Below are 22,504 nucleotides of genomic sequence, written 5' to 3' on the forward strand. Positions count from 1 at the left end.
CGTGTGACCTGTGTTAGAAAGATCGGAGGCCGCACGTACAGTACATGCATACTATTCTGGTGATGAAATTTGTGTCAAGTGCATATAATGTCGTATGCATATAAAACAATACTAAGAAAAATACTAAGAAACATCATAGTACACGATTTGGGAAGAATATTTTGGGCTTAAAAGTAAAAAAAAAAAAAAAAATCATATCAGGCAATACAAAATTAATAACCGTGGTATTAATTTATACCACAGTTATACCACGATGATATATTGTGGTCTTTTGAAGCAAAACAATTTTTCTGTGCAACAAGCTGGACATTATTTACAACATTACTACCTGTAATCGAGCCTCAGGCCAACAGGGAGATCTGATTATTTTCCGTGAGCTTGTTCTTTCAGACAATGACATCATAATCACACAATGACATCATATATATATATATATATATATATATATATAAACGCAAATATATTATTAAAGTACCCAAGCTCATCAGTCTTCTGTCCGAATCAAATTATTTCATCAGTTCAGTGACTGTTGGAAGAACTGGAGCTCTGAAAGAGTTCATTCATCATAGGATCAGATACACCAGTATTTCCAATCAGAGTGACTGTCAGGCGAGGGAGTAGCTTTTAGATCTGTGCTATTTCAGACTATCTGAACTAGTTCATAAAAAAGAAAAAGAAAACGTTCAAAATAATGATTTGTTCACAAACTGGACACCACTCCGTAGCGTTTGCCTGTGGATTACAGGTAATAAAGTTGCAAATAATGTTCAGCTTCTTGCACAGGCTGATCATTTTGTTTCATAACACCTCAATATATCACCAGGAGCCATGTGTATTAATTTTGTGTTGCCTGATATGCGTTTTTTTTTTTACTCTCAAAGTAACGGTAGACTTGCCTTTTATGAATGATCATGGTTTCAGCTAAGAATCTCTTTACTGTTCTCCTGATAAAAAAAAACTAAAAGCACATTTTCCTTTCTGGGTGAACTATTACTATAATCTGTAGATAATGTAATGTTTTTTGCTTTTGTTCTTCTTTTGCAAGTCACTTTGGGAAAAGCATTTGCTATATGCATAAATGATCAAATGGTTATAACTGGCTGTACTTTCAGATGCAGACATTTTAAAGTGCCACTTCAGGTGTCTGGATGCTGAACCATCTCTGTAAATGACATCATGCTCTCCTACTGTTTATATATTTTACTGAAAATTTTTTTTTTTTTTTTTTTTGCAGTGTTTGCACCTGATTTGTAAAGTTTCTTTTGTTGATCAGGTGCTAAAACAGTGCAGGCAGTGTTTGCAAATGAACAACACAATCACTGATTCAGAGATGCGTCCCAATGCATCATTATAAACTCTATCAAACTTCATGTATCATTGGCTGTAAAGCACATGAGGCGTAAAACTGCACCGTATACTGAGATGGCACTTGTGATTTCTCTTTGTGCACATTTCCTCATCTCATGAAAAAGTCCATCCAAAACGTTCCCCATGAAACGTCCTTTCTCTCTTTTGTCATTTGGCCGCGGGTTTCCTCAGGAGTCTGCGACCCCTGGCTCTCTCTCGTCCTCGTCCTCGTCCAGCTCCTGTTCGTCAGAAGGGAGATGAACACGTTGCTCGTCCATTCGTTTGGCCTGAACTCTCTGTATTAGGCTGAAGAAATCCTCGTCTGGGACGGTTGGGGCCCGTGGACCCCCTTCAGGAGGAGAGCAGCGCTGGTCATCTATCCTGGATGACTGAACACATGCACAGTGAAACAATCAGTTCACTAGGTAGAATAGAGCTCTTTTTATTTAACTATTTTCACATGAGCAGTGCTGAGAAGTAACCATAAGTAGTGATGCCACCTATTTGTCCTTTGATTTTGCATAAAGTATATGATGTTATTTATATACTATTATATTAATATTAGTATTCATTAATATTTTGAATAAGCTTTTAATTTCCTATTTGCAGTTTTCATTTAAATTAAAATTGTAATCATTTTGTTATGTGCTTTAGCCATTTTTAATATTATTTTAGTATTATTTATATACTGTTATAGTTTTTATGTATTATTTTCAATTAGCTTTTATTTTTCTGTTTCCAGATACTGTTTTAATTTGACTTTTTGTATGTATATATATATATATATATATATATATATATATATATATATATATATTATATACACGTCAGTGATGCGCGGTTGATCCAAAATGAGCGGCTGCCTGCTGGTGCCTGCGGTCACCTGCGGTTACGAGTCATCCAAAAATATTTTTAATGATATTCGGGTTGTGGTTGGTCGGGTCGTTTGAAATAAAAATGCCAATTAAACCTTTGTCTTTTATATAGTACTAGACACATTTTTGAAATACATAGGCCTACACTTTATTGTCTGAATAACTGGCATGAAGATGACGCACAAGCTCAGTCTGCACGTAGAGATGGAGGCGGCAAAGAAGACATGGTAAAACATGATTTTTGGTAAAACATGATTTTGACGACTTCATTAAGCTTTGTTTTATAGAAAACTTTTTAAAAGATTTTAGTTTTGTATAAATTGTATCTTAATTTTGATCAATGTTTTATCAATCAGTTGCCCGTATTTAATAAATAAGAAGCAAATATATAGCCTAGCAGACAATGTAATAAGACGCCGGCACGATCACTTGCATTGCATGTGAACTAAACTCAGCATGTGCCTCACAGATTTGAGAAATATAGGCTATATATTACAGAAAGCTTGAAATGTCTTCTATTAAACTAAAATATTGAAACCAAAATAAATGGGCTACTCTCTGATGATGTAATCCATATGAAATGTGCATTTCTCTCTGGCGTTCATGGCGAGTCTGCATCGTCAACTTCATCTTCGCAGCAACACAGAAAACACCAGTTTATTACTAAACAATTGAATGACTCCTTGCATATTTTCGAACCAGCAGGCCATTCTGGGTTGAGCGAGACCCCAAGGAATGAGCGAGCGGATCGGGATATTCAGAAATGCACTCTCCGCTCACGAGCTCTGATCGGAACAAACCCGATGCCTCAATGTCTGCTGACCTTGCAGAAACATACAAATAGACATAGCCAGACTAGACTATTTTAGTACAAAATATGAGCTTACTGACAATTTTTTATAATTCTTGACAAAATTATAATATATTAAGTTTTATTGTTGTTTTTTTTTTTTTTGGCCTAGTTAGTTTTGCCTACGTTCCTATGGCCCAATGATGCTACGATGAGCATTTACTGCTTTTTAAAAATGCGGGTCAGGAAGCGGTACAATATTTTATTTTTTCATGGTCCGAGTTGCGGGCGGGTTAGTTGAAAACGTCGGTCGGGTGCGGGTTATTAATACATTGACCCGCGCATCACTGTATATATATTTATATATATATATAGCTTTATTTTAGTTTAGCTTTAGAAATGTAACTTAAACTTAAAACTTAAACTTAAATTAGAAATGCTGATATAGTAATAAATAAAATAAGTTTAAATTGAAATCTAAAACTGAAACAAATTGAGCTAAATAGAAATGTAAAACTTTATGACAAAAGCACAAAACAAAATTACAAAAATGTAAATTAAAGAATTTTTAAAAAATTAAGTTTTAGTTTTGGTAATAATCAACAAAGTTATTTTATTTCAGTTAGTTCAGTCAGTTCAGTTAATTTAAAATTTACAAATATTGTTTTTTATTTTTTTATCGTTTTAGTTCACAGCCTTCACATTGGGAGCACACTCATAATATAGAGCGACATATTTTTAAGCAGCTCAGAACAGAGTTTAGAACAGAACTACCGTCACTGTGAGATAAAACACACCAGACATGTTTAGTCTCAATATATCTGCATATGATTGAAGGATTTCTGATTCACCTGGCACTTTATGAGCATGTTGAAGAAGTCATCGCTGGGCTCCTGAGGGTCGCTGTCTCCACACAGGTGGCCCAGGTTATTGTGGGTAATTCTGAGTCCAGGCAGGTTACTGACGCTCACCCTCTGATCATCCAGACGGCGGCTCTGAGAGCTGGCAATCAAATCGAACAGTTCTTCGGTCTGAGGAGACGTCAGCAGACTGGCATCTGAGAAACAACACTAACAACTCAACCTTTATGATATTAATCGGTGATCATTTCACACTGATGATGAGCAATATATTGACTCTACAGTAAAGTGCCATTTGTTGACATTAATTAATGCATTAACTAACAATGATCAATATACTTGTAACTGCATGTATTAATCTTAGTTAATGTTATTTAACTTAAAATACAACTGTTTATTTTGAGCAGTTATCATGTTAGTTAATGTCCATTAAGATAATATGAACAGACTCAATCTTTGTTTTTTAAAATGTATGAATAAATGTTGAAAATAATTAATAAATGCTTTAGCTAACTGTATTAGTTAACATTAACTAACAAAAAAAAAAAAAAAAGAATTCTAATGTTTAAGGGGTCCTACTATGCTATTTTACAAAGCCTTGATTTTGTTTTGGGGGTGTACTAGAACATGCTTTCATTCTTGGTGGTTCAAAGAAACGCATTATTTTTCACATAATTTACTTCATTAAAATACCTTTCTCCCCAGCCTGGCAAAAACATTTTGGTTAGTTCTGGGTTTGATGAAGGCCCGCCTTCCGAAAAATAAAATGTGTTGTGATTGGTTAACTGTCCCAGTGCATTGTGATTGGCAAGCAGCTTATACTGTGTGTCAGTACTGCCATGCCCCTTGCCAAAGCAGCAAGTTCCGTCTGTTCCGGTATAATTAAGGATTGCGTCAATATTGCCATATCATTTTGAGCCGTGATTCATACCCCGAGAATACTGAACAAGAGGATCGCGCAGAACCTATTGCAAAACAGATTAGAGGGGTAACATTATTGTTTTTTTTTATTGTTTTTTTATACGATTGATACATTTTAGATACGATGTCAACAATCGCTTAATGCTCAGAACAGAGTTAAAAATAAATTACAAATAAATTAGTTTCTTCAACATGGCGAAAAATTGATGCTACAGCAACACTTCTTTGTCATCGTTGTCCTGTCTGATGCACTCAACCAAGTGTTCTCACCACAACCTAGCTCCACCCCACACGCAAACCATTCCAATTTCCAAAGGCGGGAATTATTTTAATGATATTCCAATGGGCCACTTTGTGACATCACAAAACCCCTGAAAACAACGCTGTAGTCCAAACAAGCCATTTGTTGTAGTTCTTCACAGTAAAAAAATGTTGGGTTGTTTTTTTAACCTAACCGTTGGGTTACACATATTGGGTCAATGTGTTGGGTTATCTTAAAATTTGTTGGGTCATTTTTTTTCGTCGTTGGGTTATTTTGAGTTTTAACCCAACTGTTGGGTTAAACATGTTTCCCGCTTCACTCTGGTTCAAATTTTAACGGTCATCAGTGGCAGCCTGCATGATTATTAAGGGTAAGTAACTGTTAATATAATCGTATTATGTATTTAACTGTTATAAGATTAAGTAATATGTCTGATACGTTAATTATTATTTTTTTATACGTTAAAAAAGTTTTTATTCCCTTTAGTCCGTTTGTTTTCCCCAGAGAATCAGATCGATTGCATTAATACATTAAAAGACAAGTATTACTAAAAGTTAATAAAAATGAATGAACCTGCAATTTTCTGTTATAAAAGTTCAAAACCTCACACGAAAGAAAAGCGCGTAATCGTGAGGCAATCCGCTCTTTCAGCGGAAATTTATACAAGTGCCCCAAATTTACATAACGTTACTCCTACAACCAACCTTTAAGAGGGGAGCATAAAACAGAAGCCATAATTTGTCTTAGCGCACCAGCACTAATTAATTGTACAGTAAAAGTGTTTTTATGGTTTATTCGTACTGAATATTGTCATGCATCTATCAGAATACCCTATAATTACAGCAATTTCTCTTATGAAGCTAGATTGATTGACATGGTTTTTAAATGTGTTGTACTAAATGTTTTTATACTTATGTTTTAGACAATGGACTTTTTTGTGAAGGAAAAATTTCAACAATAGAATTCCTGCCTGTTAATTTAAACATTTCAAGGTAAGTAACCTATTTAAATTCGGAAGCACGCGCAGCGGTTCCTTCCCCCTCTGTGAACTCACAGCTGCAACTACTTATCTCCGAGGAGATTAATATTGTTTGTGTGACTAAGCGGCTTGCGTGTTGCCGAGGCAACGTGTGTATTACATCATTTTCAGTTTTGATGTGAATCTTACCAAAACCAGACCGTCTTTACTCGTCTGATTGGTTAACTGCCTTAATTCTGAGGAATTAAATTCAGTATCTATCTGACTATGAGAAGTTAGATATGAATTATACCAACAATGCAGACCATGTTTACTCGTCTGATTGTTTGTTTGCATTAAATTCTGAGGAATATAATGACATTCATCTCAATCTGAGAAATTATATATACTGGAGGGGCTGCTGGGCATTGCCGCCCGCACTCCCCCTGCGTCGGGACCGGAGGCTGAAGCAACGCTCTGAACCAAGGTTTTCTCAGCCTAAGTCGGATCTGAGGGCCGTACTTCAGGCTGAGAGGCTCTCGATTAAGAAGTCCTGACACGTATTCGGTCACGACTGCAGACGGCGGCCCCTACTGGGGTAGAGCGGTATACACCGCATTACACGGTGCCCATCTCGCCTCAGCGCCCTCTGGGGGCCGGTCTGCCAACCCTGCCAGAGTTCCAGAGCGCAGCGGCCTCCAGCGAGCAATGTTCTCAGTATTTTCCGCCCGCGTGCGTAGCGGAGCGGAGATGCTCGACGCCCCTTCGGGGCCTCTTACACCAGAGGTCAGTTTCGAGAGACTGATTCCCTTAGTAGATTATTTAGCAGCGTGGAAAATACTGCCAAATGTATCTCAATGGGTCCTGCATACAGTAGATAAAGGCTACCGTATTCGGTTCGGCTCTGCACCGCCGAGATTCAACGGGGTCATTCCGACGATAGTCGGCCCCAGGCAGGGTCTGGTTATGTAACAGGAAGTGAAAACCCTATTAGAGAAGGAGGCCATCGAGGTGGTCATAGTTCATAGTTCCAAAGAAGGATGGGGGGTTGCGTCCGATTATAGACTTGAGGGTCTTAAATCATTCAGTTATGAGATTGAAGTTCAAAATGCTCACGATCAAGCATGTTGTAGCTCAGATCAGGTCCGAGGACTGGTTTGTCACAATAGATCTCAAAGATGCATACTTCCACATATCCATCCTTCCACAACACAGGAAGTTTCTGAGGTTCGCTTTCGGGGGCGAAGCCTACCAATATCGAGTACTTCCTTTCGGCCTTGCACACTCACCCCGCACGTTCACAAAATGTGTAGACGCGGCTCTGGTTCCCCTGCGCATGCAGGGCATCCGCATTCTCAACTTTATCGATGATTGGTTGATTTTAGCTTAGTCAGAGCAGGTTGCGGCTCGGCATCGAGATGTCGTTCTCGCACATATGGGGGAGCTGGGTTTGAGACTGAACGCCAAGAAGAGTGTACTTTTTCCGGTTCAGAGAACCAGCTATCTAGGCGTAGTATGGGATTCGACCGCGATGCAGGCACGATTGTCCCCCGCTCGTATCGAGTCGATCCTCATTTCAGTCTAGAGAGTCAGAGAATTCCAGCCACTCACTGTCAAACAATTTCAAAGATTGTTGGGTCTGATGGCAGCTGCGTCCAACGTGATACCTCTTGGCCTGCTGTACATGAGACCCCTACAGTGGTGGCTCAAGACCAAGGGATTTTCCCCGAGGGGCAATCCACTTCGCACATATCAAGGTCACACGGCGCTGCCTCCGTGCCTTAGACATGTGGAAGAAACCTTGGTTCTTGAATCGGGGCCCGGTGCTGGGAGCTCCTTGTCGCCGTGTAATACTAGCGACGGATGCATCCCTCACTGGCTGGGGTGCAGTCATGAGTGGCCACCCTGCCCGTGTTCTGTGGAGCGGTCGCCATCTGACATGGCATATCAATTTTCTAGAAATGCTAGCAGTTTATCGTGCACTGAAGCACTTCCTCCCAGACCTAAGGGGTCACCATGTGTTGGTGCGCACTGACAACACATCGGTGGTCTCTTACATCAACCACCAGGGAGGTCTGCGTTCGCGCCCCTTGTACAAGCTGGCGCACCAGATCCTTGTGTGGTCCCAGAGCAAACTCCTCTCATTAAGAGCAGTATATATTCCTGGGAAACTAAATAAGGGAGCAGACATACTGTCGAGGCAGGGGCCGAGGCCCGGGGAATGGAGGCTTCACCCCGAGGTGGTGAAGCAGATATGGAGAGTTTTTGGCAGGGCTCAAGTAGACCTTTTTGCGACTCAAGAGACATCTCAATGTCCCCTTTGGTTCTCTCTAGTTCATCCAGCTCCTCTGGGACTGTACACTATGGTACAGACCTGGCAGAGGCTTCGTCTGTACGCCTTTCCCCCTATTGCTCTGCTCCCGGGAGTTCTACCGAGAGTACGCCGGGACGGGGTCTGTCTGTTATTAGTAGCCCCGTTCTGGCCGGGCCGAGTATGGTTCGCAGACCTGGTCTCGCTACTCGACGGCTCTCCATGGGAGATACCGATCAGGACAGACCTACTCTCACAGGCGCAGGGCACGATAATTCACCCTCACCCGGAGTTGTGGAAGCTGTGGGTGTGGCCCCTGAGGGGGCACAACTATTAGCAGCTGGTCTCTCAACCGAGGTTGTTGAGACCCTCCTCCAATCCAGAGCTCCCTCAACAAGGAAACTGTACGCCCTGAGGTGGAAACTCTTCACCTCATGGTGCAGAGACTGCCAGCTAGACCCAGCAAACTGCCCAGTTGGTACAGTTCTGGAGTTTCTACAGGCCAGGCTCTCTGCAGGGTTGACCCACTCCACGCTGAAGGTTTACGTGGCGGCCATTGCGGCCTACCACGCCCTTCTCGATGGCCAGTCTTTGGGAAGACACCCCTTAGTTACACGTTTCCTCCGCGGTGTGCTGAGGCTGAGACCTCCAGTACGGTCCCGTGTTCCCCCCTGGGACTTGGGTGTGGTGTTAGAGGCTCTTTGAAAATCTCCATTCAAACCGATTCAAGATATCTCAGACAGACATCTGACTCTTAAAACCGCCTTTCTGTTGGCCATTACCTCTCTGAGGAGAGTAGGAGATTTACAGGCCCTCTCAGTGGCCCCTACCTATCTTGATGTTGCACCTGGCATGACCAAAGTGTTTATATACCCTCGAGCGGGATATGTTCCTAAGGTGCCCTCTATCACACCACAACCTGTAGTGCTGCAGGCCTTCTGTCCTCCTCCCTTTCGGGAGCCCGACCAAGAGAAGCTAAATTGTGTGTGTCCAGCTCGAGCTGGATGCATACATCCACAGAGCTGCCTGTGGAGAAAAATGGACCAATTGCTTGTATGCTAAGCCCCCCCCAAGAGGGGTTTTCCTGCTTCTAAGCAGACTATTAGTCGTTGGATAGTTGACGCCACTTTGAGTCCTCTGGTCGTCCCCCGCTGTCGGGAGCCAAGGCTCACTCTACACGGGGTATGGCGGGCTCCAAGGCCTTTCTAGCAGGTGTGTCCATGCTGGACATCTGCAAATGCTGCGGGGTGGTCCACGCCTTCTACTTTTGCAAGATTCTATGGCTTAGACATGCCAGTCACTCCAGGCATTTCAGTCCTCTCGTCCTAAGCTGTGCTCTTCGGATAGACACTAGGCAGGAGTTTGGTAGTCTGGCAGCGTTGGTACTCGTTCCCCAAAGCGTTTTAGACACAGCTCGAGTTCCTGAAGAGGAACGTCTCTAGGTTACGTATGTAACCCTAGTTCCTCGAGGGAACGAGACGCTGCGTCTCGAGGCCATACCCCCGGCACCCCTGCCGGCGCTTGCTGGTACTCGAAGCTGAAGCCAGCTGCGCGGCTCGTGCCTTTATAGCTTTCTGGTCGCTTACGTCACCCCGCCCGTGACGTCACGCTCTTCTATAAGACAGATTAGATATGATATTCAGAGTCGCTCACGCTAAACGCGTTCCCCATAGCGTTTTCGACGCAGCGTCTCGTTCCCTCGAGGAACTATGGTTACATACGTAACCTAGAGACGTTTTCAATTTTACTTAGACCTATGACTTCAAAAAATTATGAAAAAAGGCAAATGAGGTGAAATAAGTGTATTGCCGCATTCTGTCCAACAAAGGTTCCTTTCATTTACAGTGTACTTTTGTTCGTCCCTACAAGTCCAAATCAGTTAAAGGGTAAATGGTGGTAAAATGTACTCACATTAGCCGCAAATATTGCCACACATTTTCTGGAGGGAGTGAAAACTGGTTTAGTCTGTCTCTTAGTGCAAATGATAGTAGATCCCCACAAAGACTGTAAAATTGTAAACTGTAAGCTTAGTTTTTTTTTTTTTTTTTTACTTGTGCTTTTTCTGTACTTTTGTCATTTAAAGGCCTTCGTGCAGAAATTGTCTTTAAAACCTCTCCTGCCATCTGCACCATACCACACAAATGGAAAAATGGAGTGCACATCATACACTGAAATGAAGCGGTCCTTCATTGACATTCAACCTGTAAGTAAAAGCAACACTTAAAATTACAGTGCCCTGTGTAGTCAAGTCACCTTTATTTATTTTGTATAAGACACACGTTGTACAATACAAATCGTTCCAAGAAGATATTTTGAAAAAAATGATGACAGAATTAAAATTTTGGGGTGAATTATCACTTCAACCAATTTAAATTCGCTATAACTTTTAACTCCTTTAAATTCACTAATTTGTAAAGTGAGTGTATCAATTAAATATCATCACAATGCATGTTAACTGAACTTTTTTTAAATTCTTTTAAGGTTGGAACTAATTCGTGCTGTACTTGAATCACGAGACAAGCCAGAATCCACATGTCCTGGTGCTTGGTGACAGGGAAAACTCCTCCCAAGTTTTTATTATTTTAAACGGGGAGGCGATGGAACAGAAGACTATACTACAAGCAGTCGATCTGTGTTTCAAACTTTTCTTTGTATATGACATCTACTACCTAAAGCCCTCTACTCCCATTTGAGAGTTTTTGGAACACACAGTCGTTAATGGTTTCTTCTGCACACTGTCTCCTCCTTAAAAATTTTGTATTTAGTAATCAGTAAAAAACTTTTTTATTTAATTGATCATCAGTAGGTCCAGCAGCTGGTATATATATATATATTTTTATTACTTGATTTTATGATTATTTTTTGTTTTATTATTATGTTATTTTCATTTTATTTGAAAGTCGTAATATTTGCCAAGTATGGTAACCCATACTCAGAATTGGTGCTCTGCATTTAACCAATCCAAGTGCACACACACAGCAGTGAGAAGTGAACACACCCCCAGAGCAGTGGGCAGCCATATCCAGCACCTGGGGAGCAACTGGGGATTCAGTGCCTTGCTCAAGGGCACTTCAGCCATGGGTATTGAGGGTGGGAGAGAGCACTGTTCATTCACTCCCTCCCATTTACAACTCCTGCCAGCATCGAGACTCGAACCTGCAACCTTCGGGGTTACAGGTCGAACTCTCTTAACATTATTTAGGCCACAGCTGTGAACTGTATTTGCACATTTGTGTGTTTTGATATAAATATGAATTGACACATTTGTACATCTTGAAAATGTCAGTTGTATGCTTACATTCTTGTACATTTAAATAAAATATTTTAAAATATATTTGTAAATGTGTTATTTGCATATTAAAATAAAATCTGTAATTTATAACAAAGTAGTTTCAAAATATGGTTGTATTAAGTCATTTTTAATAAAAATACTGATGTTAATTAATATAAATAATTAACTCAACTGTTGGGTAACTTTTAACCCAACAGGATTTCAACCCAATGGGATGAGTTGAAATAACCCACAGATGGGAAGGTGCTATACCAACCCATAGTTGGGTTACAGGTTGGGTTATTTTTAACCCAAAATTTTTTAGTGTGTAAAAAAACAAAACAAAAAAAAAACACTTAAATGGATTTTGAGATTTGTAACTTTGTAGATCTTTTTTATGCCCAAATATACACACTGACTAAAATTCAAAAAGTGAAAAGCATAATAGGACTCCTTTAACAAACATTATTGTAAAATGTTTTCATCATAAATTTGCCTTAATTTGCATCATAAATCTCATAAAACTTTTACTTTATGTACATAAAGCAGTGTTAACATTCTTCAAAATATCTCAAAAATCTTTTTTCGTTTGAAACAACAATAAGGCAAGTTAAGGTGAGTTAAACAGCACGGCGATCTCTTTTCCTTTAATGACCAGTGAATCTTCAGCAGATTCTGTGCGATCTTACGTTGTGACTGAACAATCATGTCATTCAGTGTGTTTCGATCTGCTCCTCCTGTGTTCTCTCCATCGGACGGCTCGTCCAGCTGACAGCGCTGGTCATCCATACGGCTGCTCTGAAACTTACTCAACAGGTCAAAGAAACAGTCCTCATCTGATGCGTCACGAGCCAGTTTCTGCAGAAAACCGCAGAACATTAGCTTATTCTTATTACAAAGTCAGCTGGAAGCAAACCCTGCAGAAACAGTAATCAGACCGGTTTCATTCACAGCATCACATCAGTGTGCAGCATTCAAAAGATAATGTAACATTCATCCATCGCTCTTACAACCTTTAAACTTTGAATTAAAAGACCCTGAATCACATTACACTACAATGTAATGTGACACATTTAGTGACAATGCAGTATTAGAGATTAATGCAATTCGGGTTCCTTGGTCATGTGTTGGTGTATTCTGTCCTGACTAGTGAGCGCTCATGTGAGCTCTTATCTACATCTCCACAGCCCTGTGTGTGTGTGTCATGATGACCTTTCAGTGGTCAGATACACATACACACATTTAAACACTCTCCACAGTGGGGTAGAGAAGCTAAGACCAAAGCAATACATTTACAGGTCTTAATAATTTCCTAACAAAAATCAAACAGTGGTTTAAATATACTGAATAAAATACATAAACACACATCTTAGTCTTCTTCATTTGAATGTCACCTTAAAAATACAAATATTCCGTTTGATTCAGTGAACTGGGATCAGTCAATAGCAGCGTGAAATGAGGCTGCGAGTGACCTAGCCCTTCCACAAACCAGACGCATATAACGGCACATTCCACCATAACAGCGCTGTCCTGTATCAGCATGCATACTAAGAACATTCGACCACTATAACCTATGATGACAAAGCTTAATCATCACATCCCAACTCATCCAACAACACCAGACCAAGTTCAGGCTCAAGTATCCTGACACCACAATCTTGACAATGCAACGCAATACAACGCCAGCAGATCTTATAATATGATAAATATATACTTATGGTTCGATTAATTAATCCACAGCCTGATCATCCAATCATAGACACATCTCTCTCTATTCCATCAGTGTGCGTCCTATCTTTCTCTCTGTTTCCATCTTTGTGTCTCACTGTGGGAAAACAACTCATTAATTTGGCTCTGATTATGGGACGGTCAGGGGGGGGTGGGTGGATGGTGGATTTAGGGTCAGTAATGAACAGCGACTGTTAAGACTACTACATACTGCTAAAACACAATCACATACAAATATATGCAAATACAAAATCATGCACAGGAAATCCTCACATGTCTGTCCTCCGTCTGTGTCTGGTCTCTGCTACACCTTCCCTTCACAGCTTGTCTGTCTCTGTTCAGCAATCACAGCTGTTCGTGCATTTAATTCAATAATTCCGTTACACCCAGGGTGAGATACAGAGAGAGAGAGAGAGAGTGGATGGACCGTGAAAGGTCTCTGTCCAAATAACATAATCACGGTTTCCATAGAAACCCCTGACCTTGGTGTCACGGTATTTGGTCATGCACATAAACCCTAAAACACTCGCTGACTCCTTGTGTGTGTGTGCGTGTTGAAGGTAAAAATTTTTCCTAAAATTAATGATACTCCCACGTGACAATTGATCACACTCTGCAAAATTACTGCTTTTGTGTTGTAAGGATGTTGGGGGATGAAATTGCATAATATATGAAGAAGCTTTAATTATGAACAAACCAAAGAATCAAGCAGCCACAATACAATCTAAATAGTAGTCAAAGTCTATATACTGTATCTGTCTTCTGAAACATCTGAAACTGGGAAAGTCACATGCACACAGATGCATTAGCAGCCACACAGCTGGTGTGTATTGATTAACAGAGGAACACAGGGAGCCATTGCTATCAAGTGAAACCTTTAGTGCAGCACTTTAAAGCGTAGAGTGAATTAACACCCTCAGACAGATACATCTGCACGCTTACACTGTACTATTACTGTCAGAAAAAAATAACTATTCATCTCATTAAAACACCTCACCTCAGCAGTATATATCTAATAGATAGATAGATAGATAGAGACTCACTGGAGGTGTGACGTGAACAGTGATGTCATCCATGTCCACAGGTGAGTCGAGCCACTGTCTTTCATCTGACGACTGACTGTCCGCGTAACTTTTGCTTCTGCTGGACTGAAACAGCTGGTTCCTCGACCTCCTTGAAACACCATCAACATCTGGAGCATCTCCATTCTGCCACACAAAAGCAGCACAAATCAGCATCACAGCAGCAAAGATGTGGAACATTTCTCAAACTTTCTAGAAAATTTGGAAACTTTCCATGATTTTTGGAAAATTTCGGAAAATTTCAGGGTTTTCAGAAACCTTTGGAACGTTTCTGGAAATTATCCACCCCTTTACAACCTTACATCACCATCACATGTATGTAAGATTCTGGTAGTAAAATATCCAAAAAACACTTGAACATTTTTATATATTTCATGCAGTTGTGTACTTATGTAAATCCAGAGAAATTCTAATTTTAAATAAATTATGGCTGGTTCCGGTTTATTGTCGCCTATTAATGACGTAATATCCTTGTAGAAACTAAGGCAACACACGTGCACAAAAATGCTGCATTTAAACTAAATCCATTACGGCTGACTGCAGCATTAAATTTAGATTAAACTTTAGATTCTTTTTCTGCCATTTTGTTGAAAGACTAAAATATAAATATAAAAATATTTTGATTCAGGTTCATGTCCTGCATGGCAAAATCCTGGTACCCCAGTTAGATGTTGAGCATGCTGATCACCTTTTCAGAGCTGTATTTCCACAAGTCAACACTGTCCATGCTATTCTTCTTGGTGAACTTGGGTCTGGCTCCTGTTGCAGAAAACAAGTAAAAGTTGATGACATTATTATTATTATTATTATTAGAACATTATCATTTGTTGTGTAACAAGTGAACAGTGAAATTATACAGACATGCACAAAGTCAGGAGTCACTATTTGACGAAAAAGGTTGAACTCTGCTGTCTGGTTGGGTCAAGTTGTCTGTTTATATTTGGGCAACATGAAATTTGACTCATATCATTCATTATTTGTTCATCATCAATTGCTGTTAGTCTAAAAAATGGTTAGATATTTGTTGTATATTACCTTTCACAGTTTTGCTATTAAAGGGTTAGTTCACCCAAATATTAAAATTATGTCATTAATAACTCACCCTCATGCCGTTCCAAACCCGTGAGACCTCCGTTCATCTTCGGAACACAGTTTACACGGAACACAATGGAGCTCTCTGTCCCTCCATTGAAACTGTGTGTACGGTATACTGTCCATGTCCAGAAAGGTAAGAAAAACATATTCAAAGTAGTCCATGTTACATCAGAGGGTCAGTTAGAATTTTTTGAAGCATCAAAAATACATTTTGTAAATCGAAATGTAAGTCGAGAACGAGTCAATCTTTCGTTCGTTATCTGGCTCGGCTCGGTGGTCATCTTCAGTTCTCTCTTCACAACAGTTCAGTCAGTGTACTGTTTGAGTACATGAATTACTCCGGGATATTGGTTTATTTTGACTCCAAGGGAGTGTCAGCCACATTAAAAAAGTTAACAGCTTAAGTCATTTGTGGATTAATGCATATTGGAGACGCGAACAGTTTAAAACGATTCAGTTCGATTTGGTGAACTGGTTCAAAAAGATCCGGTTACATCGAGTGATTCGTTCGCGAACCGGATATCACTACACTGCAGTGAACGTGCTCACAACAGACCCGAAAGAGAAGTCAGTGCTGAATAAAGTTGAAGCTATTTTTGGACCAAAATGTATTTTCGATGCTTCAACAAATTCTAACTGACCCTCTGATGTCACATGGACTACTTTGAAGATGTTTTTATTACCTTTCTGGACATGGACAGCATACTGTACATACATTTCAATGGAGTAACAGAAAGCTTTCGGACTAAATCTAAAATATCTTAAACTGTGTTCCGAAGATGAACGGAGGTCTCACGGGTTTGGAACGACATGAGGGTGAGTCATTAATGACATCATTTTAATATTTGGGTGAACTAACCCTTTAATTAATAGTTTTGTGTTTCTGCATTGATTGACTGTTTAAATGTCTCTGAAAAGACATTTTTAACAGAGAAATGCTGTTAAAGATGGCTCTGTTCAGTATGTCTTATTTAAAACAAAAGTATTCTTTTAAAATGATTAAAAAAATGAGCAGATCAGGCAAGTAGTGTTACTATGAAACATTGTTTCTGCCACTGAATAAAAATTGTAATGGGGGGGGGGGGGGTAACTGCAGGTACTTTTACACAACAATGGTGTAGTCAAAAACTGAAAGGTTTTTCCCTTGCGTTTTAAAAAAGTTTCACGCATACACCACAGCCCTTTCAAAAAGTTTTTATAGTTTTGTTATGTGTACACTGCAGGATGGATGAAGTGTTTTATATGGATGTAGTATACTTGTCATCTGCAGATACGAATCATCTGAGAGTCTGTTACCCTGCACTTTAAACTCAGATTCAGACGGTGAGAGATCGGCGTCCTTCACCCCGAGAGCCTCCATCAGCTCCTCCACATTCATCCTGGCCGTCATCTCTCCATTCCTGTCCCCGATCTGAGAAATCAAAGCACACAGTTACACACAAGCAAAGCAGGAGATTTGCTGCTGGACATGGAATCTGTCTGACCTCTCTGGAGATGTCCAGGTGTTTCCGAGTGTAGTGCAGAGCCTGACGGTAGTTTTCCAATGACACGTAAGCGTTGCCCAAACTCCAGCAGGCCCGGCCCTCCCCGACCCTACCAAACACACAGAACACTTTACTAATTAAGAGTGGCGCTGATGTGAAGGTGAGTCTGTGTTTGTGTGTTTTCATGGTTCACACCTGTCACTGAGCTCCTGAGCGATGAGCAGGTGTTTGAGGTGATAATCTATGGCTCGTCCATACTCCTGCAGCAGCGTGTACGTGTTTCCCAGACTGTAACATGCTTGAGCTTCCATCACCTGATCCTTCAGCTGCCGAGAGAGCTGCAGAGTTTTCCTGAACAACAGAGCAAACCTCTATGAAAGAAGTCTCTTCTGCTCACCACGACTGCAAATTCTGAAATATTATTAGAATTCAAAATATCTGATTTCTATGTCTTTCAAAGCTAAATTCCCCGTATCATTACCCCAGTCTCAGTGTCAAATGATCCTTCAGAAATCATTCTTATTCACTGATTTGATGCTCAAGAATTTTCTGGTCAGGATTCACAAATGAATAAAAAGCTCAAAAGAACAGCATTTATTTACATTTTTACTGTCTCTTTTAAAAAAAATTATTGTGTCCTTGCTGAATAAAAACACTTTAACTGACCCCAAACTTTAAATCAGTAACCTAAAAAAAATAGTAATAGTAGAAAAAAAAATAGTTCTCAAATCTTGTCCTGCAGAGTTTAGCTCCAACCCTGATCAAACTCATCTACCTGTGATTCTCTAATGATCCTGAAGACACTGATTAGCATGCTCAGGTGTGTTTGATTAATGTTAGAGCTAAACTCTGCAGGAAAGTGGATCTCATGGGTCAGATTTGAGGATCCCTGCTATAGATGTACCAATCTAAAACAGTTAATTTTCCCCCAACAAAACTAGTTTTAATGAGTAAAATAAATAAATAAATAAAAAAGTTAAGAATTGCAGCTAACCACTTTTTACAGTGTGTGTATCCTATTGTCTAGATAAGCAACATCTCACCTCTTCTCAATAAGCCTTATTATTAACATATTTTTATGTAAACTACAACTGTGATGCAGCTATTTACTTTTATTTTCATTATTGTATTCATTCATTCATTTTGCTTATCTATCTTTTGAGTGTGTGCTTATTTTTGTTTGTCAAAAGTAAAATTTTCAGCCAATGCTTTTTAATGTTCTCCTGTTTTTTTTATATCATCACCTTTCCTTAAATAAAAAGGCTGGTCACACGTGACTCATCCTCTAGATGGTGCTGTAGTCATGGTTACCTGTAATAGTCTGTGGCTGCATTGAACTGGCCAAGGAAAATGAGAGCGTTGCCTAGGTTACTGTATGCTCTGCGCTCAGCAGCCTTGTCGCCAAACTCCTTTGCAATGGAGAGACGCTGGAAAAACAAGGAGGGATTGTGTGTTACTCTGAATCACAGATGCCTGTTATCCTGAGCTGCTCTCTCAGCCGCAGCAGAGAAACTGGGAGCAAAATCCCAGTTAGGTGAGTGAATGAGCCGATGGTCAGTGCTGATTGGTTCGTACCTCTCTGTGGAACTTGATGGCCTCAACGAAATTACCCAGCAGGTAATGAGTGTTGCCGAGGTTACCGAAGGCTCTTCCCTGCGCTGCTCGGTCTCCCAACTCCTTTACCAGAGAGAGATTCATCCTGAAACAGACAAAAACAGACTCATTTGCAATTCTCTTCATTCAAGTTAAAAACACATTCAAATACAGTATGGAGTTTCAATAGAAATTACATTAAAGTAAGGCCTTATTGAAGTAAGATTTATAAAAATATATGCATATAAAATGACCAACCGTCTGGTTTATAGTTTTAACATAAACGAATAAACCTAAAGTGATGCATATCTGTTTTTGATTTTGGAAGAGCACTTGTCCTTGTTCTCCATGTTTTCCTAGTAAATGGACACACAGAGGGAGCTACTAATGACTATTTGAGGCCGTTTGTCCTCCGTCTGACACATCTGGTCTCTCAGCGTCTCATTTATGTTGCATTTAATCTTCTGTATCTGCTAAGTGTTGCTGTTAATAATGAGCCGCGCTGCAGTCGGGCAAACAGGTCTCGGTGGGTTCTGCGTACTGATGCTCAGATGCTTCAGTAAACTCTCCATTGCTCGTGTGTGTGCGTGTGTGTGTGTGTGTGTGTGGGTGTGTGTGTGTGTGTGTGTGTGTGTGTGTGTGTGTGTGGGTGTGTGTGTGTGTGTGTGTGTGTGTGCTGGACTCACTCATAGAAAGCCGTGGCTCGCTGCAGCGTGTCTCTGACGTCAGGAGGAAGCTCTCCAGGGTCCTGTGAGATGCCCCACAGCTGCTGCTTTCCTTTGGCATGAAACACGTTCCCCATGTTATACAGAGCCCTGGCCTCGCCGACCTGCACACAGAGGCCATTTGTACACTGCTTATTGCTGGTTTACATTTGCGTGTATTTTTATTTCAACTGACCTCCAGACTCAACAGTACAGAAACCTTTGAGAAACATCACACTGGCTTTGCTCTGAAATCAAGTGTGCCACCTGCCTAGACAGCAATTTATAATCAACGAGATAAATCACATTAAAGAGGTGCAATGGCTTGCAAACGCTGCATTGTAACCTTGTGTATAATTGTACTAAATGTACTTAAAATCTGAAAAAAGTATACTTTTAAGTATTATTATGGCAATCATAGTTGCTCCAAACTAAGATATGTTGCAAAACGTGTATTATTCATGGTCAAGGCAATCCCAGAAGGTTTGTGTTTACATTTGCATTGCATTTTCCAGACGCTTTTATCCGAAGTGAGTTATCAGCTCATGCATTCCCTGAGAATACAATTGCAAATCATATTTGCGATTTTGTTTGGTTATCAAATCCATCAGTGTGTGCTCCAGTAACATATACAGTCTCCATTCAATGAGTTTCTCATCACTTACTCCGATCTAAAGAATTACTGATGGTGGTTTTCTCACCTTGTCTCCTTGTTCTTGAGAAATGTCTAGGTGTCTCTGACAGCACACAACTGCTTCATCATACCGGCCCAAAACCTTCAGAGTGTTTCCCAGATTCCCGCTGGCTTTCCCCTCCCCGATCCGGTCCCCGATTGTCCTGAATTACAATGCAACTCAATTTATTTTCCTTGGACACAAACTTGCATGAAACTGAAGTGGCTATGAATGACAGTCAAGAGTCAGTGTTCTCACCGGGCGAGCGTGAGGTCGTGCCGATGGTACTCCAGGGCTTTGCCATACTCCTTCAGGTAGAAGTAAGCGTTACCCAGCTGGCTGTAAATGGCACTGAGAGTCTTGAGATCTTCTGTTCCCACCTGAACAGCAGCTTCAAAGAAGGCTGTACCGCCTTTAAAATCTCCAGCTTTACACAGTCTCTCCCCTTCCAGCGCCAGCTCCAGACAAGATGCCTCCATCCTGCAAACACAAGGGATTAATCGATGAAGCTGACAGGCTTTCTCTGAAAAAATGCCATAATGTGGTCAAGTTTGGTGTAAAGCTGAAGACTGAATTGCACACTAACATGGCTGGACTTATTAAGACTGTTGGATTTATTATTGACAGCTGGTGTTGATCATCACCAAAAAGCAAATGAACATGCATGATTGATACACATCAAAAACTGTCTGTTTTCAGAGACATTTTGAATAATGAATAGATATTATATGGAATCGAGCAACTACATAGATTCAAAGCCAATATGCTTGTCTATCTTCTATGAAACGTTTCAGGAAATATATGTTTTAGGCTTACAATTAGGGTTAGGTGCTTCTACAGCCTTTTTAATCAGCTATAATTTTCCACTGATTTGGGGAATAAATTATGGTTAGGGGTCGGTTTAGGGGTAGGGATTGGGTTAAGTCTATATTTTTGGACAATAATGTTGATCCAGGATCATCAAAAGATGTTGATCCAGGAACATGTCGTACTTGGCAAAATCACGGGTGACCTGCACCGAGCACAAAAAAAAGATGGAATCGTATCTTTTCAGTTCCTATTTGTGCCACTTCCATATTTGGTACTAAATCCGATACAGGTCAGATGTTTTACAATGCGATTGCTGATTGTGAACAGTCATATCGGAATTCATTCAACTTTTCCGTCACTCTAGACCGACATTTGTCATAATTCTGCACCATGGGAGTCACTTCAATGATTTGCAAACCCAAAGATATCAAGACAAGTTACAAAAGGTATAGTCAGTGGAAGAAAAGTGCCATGGGATGGCCTTCAAATCCGTGGGTTAAAGCGATCCTGCTAACACAATATTAACTCCACATTAACAGTAAAAAAAAATCTGAGCAATATCGAAACTGACGAGACTGACCTTTAACATTGAAATATGGCTGAAACAATGTTGATACAATGTTTAATGCTGAACGGTTTCAATCAGTCTTCATTCTCATTATAGTTCAACACAATAGGGCTGCACGATTATGACAAAAATCATAATTGTCGATTATTCCCTTGAAATTGTAATTTACAATTTTTAATTACGATTATAAAAAATTAACATTGAATGATGTTTATACCATTGTTTGACGCAACTGCATGCCGTATTTTTATATGAAAACAAAAAAGCTGAAAACACTTAACTGAAAAATGTTTAGTGCTTTTCTATAGTATTAAGCCTCAGATGTCAACTATACATTGGATTGGTTTCTTCTTTAAATTATTAAAATAAAAATATGAATGGTATTATAATATTATGCTAAAACTAAAATTAAAATAATGGGAAAAACCCTTAAGATAACACAAAAAGAAAAAAAATGCATCTCAAGCACTCAGAATAACATATATGGACTTTGAACGATTAATTGAACCTTTGAACGATTACATAATGCTGGCATCCATAATTGTAATGGCTGTTAGAAATTTGATTATCTGTGCACCCCTAAAACATTTCCTCTCTCTCTCTCAAAGCCTCACAGCTTCAATGGTCTGAAAGCAATTATATCTAGCCATACTTTGACAAGCTGCTCACTGGTTTTGCTTCTTTTCCATTAATGTCTGAAACAGTCCTGCTGGCTTGGCTACTGTAGAACAAGAGAGAGAGATTTATTGTGCGTTGCGGTCAGGAAAGTATTTTAGCTGGCGCAGTAAATGGGCTCACATCCAGCTTTGCTTTGTTTTTTTTTCCTCTCTGGATTAATCTGCAATAAAAATAACACTTTAAAGAAAGAAACACCCCGTGATTTTTACATTTTCTGAAATCAAATAAGTGGTTTTTGACTTTTCATAAGTCGACACCATGACAGTGTGTCACTATGCGGTTGCTAGGGCTGGATTGGGTGGATACTAAGTGGTATAAAAAGAGACCTGCGCCCTGTGTCTCAGTGATCTTCTGCTCTATAGATATGGCCAGGGTTCGTACACATCTTTACCAATAAATTTCCATGACTTTTGAGACAATATTCATGACCTAATCTAGAAGAAAAATCTTAATTCAAATTTATCAAATTAATGACTATTAATCCTACTTACTT

General features: G+C 39.9%; 1 protein-coding gene across 2 annotated transcripts in view; it reads right to left on the reverse strand.

Annotated features, from left to right (window-relative positions):
• Window positions 1-1,218: 1,218 nt before the first annotated feature.
• The window catches only part of LOC132132840 (G-protein-signaling modulator 1-like), a 34,150-nt gene continuing 12,864 nt past the window's right edge, over window positions 1,219-22,504 (reverse strand). For both annotated transcript variants that reach the window (XM_059545371.1, XM_059545377.1), the window contains exons 2-14: window positions 20,214-20,435; window positions 19,983-20,118; window positions 19,264-19,406; window positions 18,560-18,683; window positions 18,296-18,411; window positions 17,180-17,335; window positions 16,985-17,093; window positions 16,797-16,911; window positions 15,094-15,164; window positions 14,367-14,531; window positions 12,285-12,453; window positions 3,864-4,069; window positions 1,219-1,736 (exon numbers count right to left, since the gene is read on the reverse strand). In XM_059545371.1, the coding sequence (XP_059401354.1) occupies window positions 1,536-1,736; window positions 3,864-4,069; window positions 12,285-12,453; window positions 14,367-14,531; window positions 15,094-15,164; window positions 16,797-16,911; window positions 16,985-17,093; window positions 17,180-17,335; window positions 18,296-18,411; window positions 18,560-18,683; window positions 19,264-19,406; window positions 19,983-20,118; window positions 20,214-20,435 (1,933 nt within the window). In that variant the 3' untranslated portion in view covers window positions 1,219-1,535. The remainder of the gene's footprint in view (window positions 1,737-3,863; window positions 4,070-12,284; window positions 12,454-14,366; window positions 14,532-15,093; window positions 15,165-16,796; window positions 16,912-16,984; window positions 17,094-17,179; window positions 17,336-18,295; window positions 18,412-18,559; window positions 18,684-19,263; window positions 19,407-19,982; window positions 20,119-20,213; window positions 20,436-22,504) is intronic.

Source organism: Carassius carassius, chromosome 4, assembly GCF_963082965.1.
Source record: "Carassius carassius chromosome 4, fCarCar2.1, whole genome shotgun sequence".
Classification (NCBI taxonomy): Eukaryota; Metazoa; Chordata; class Actinopteri; order Cypriniformes; family Cyprinidae; genus Carassius; species Carassius carassius.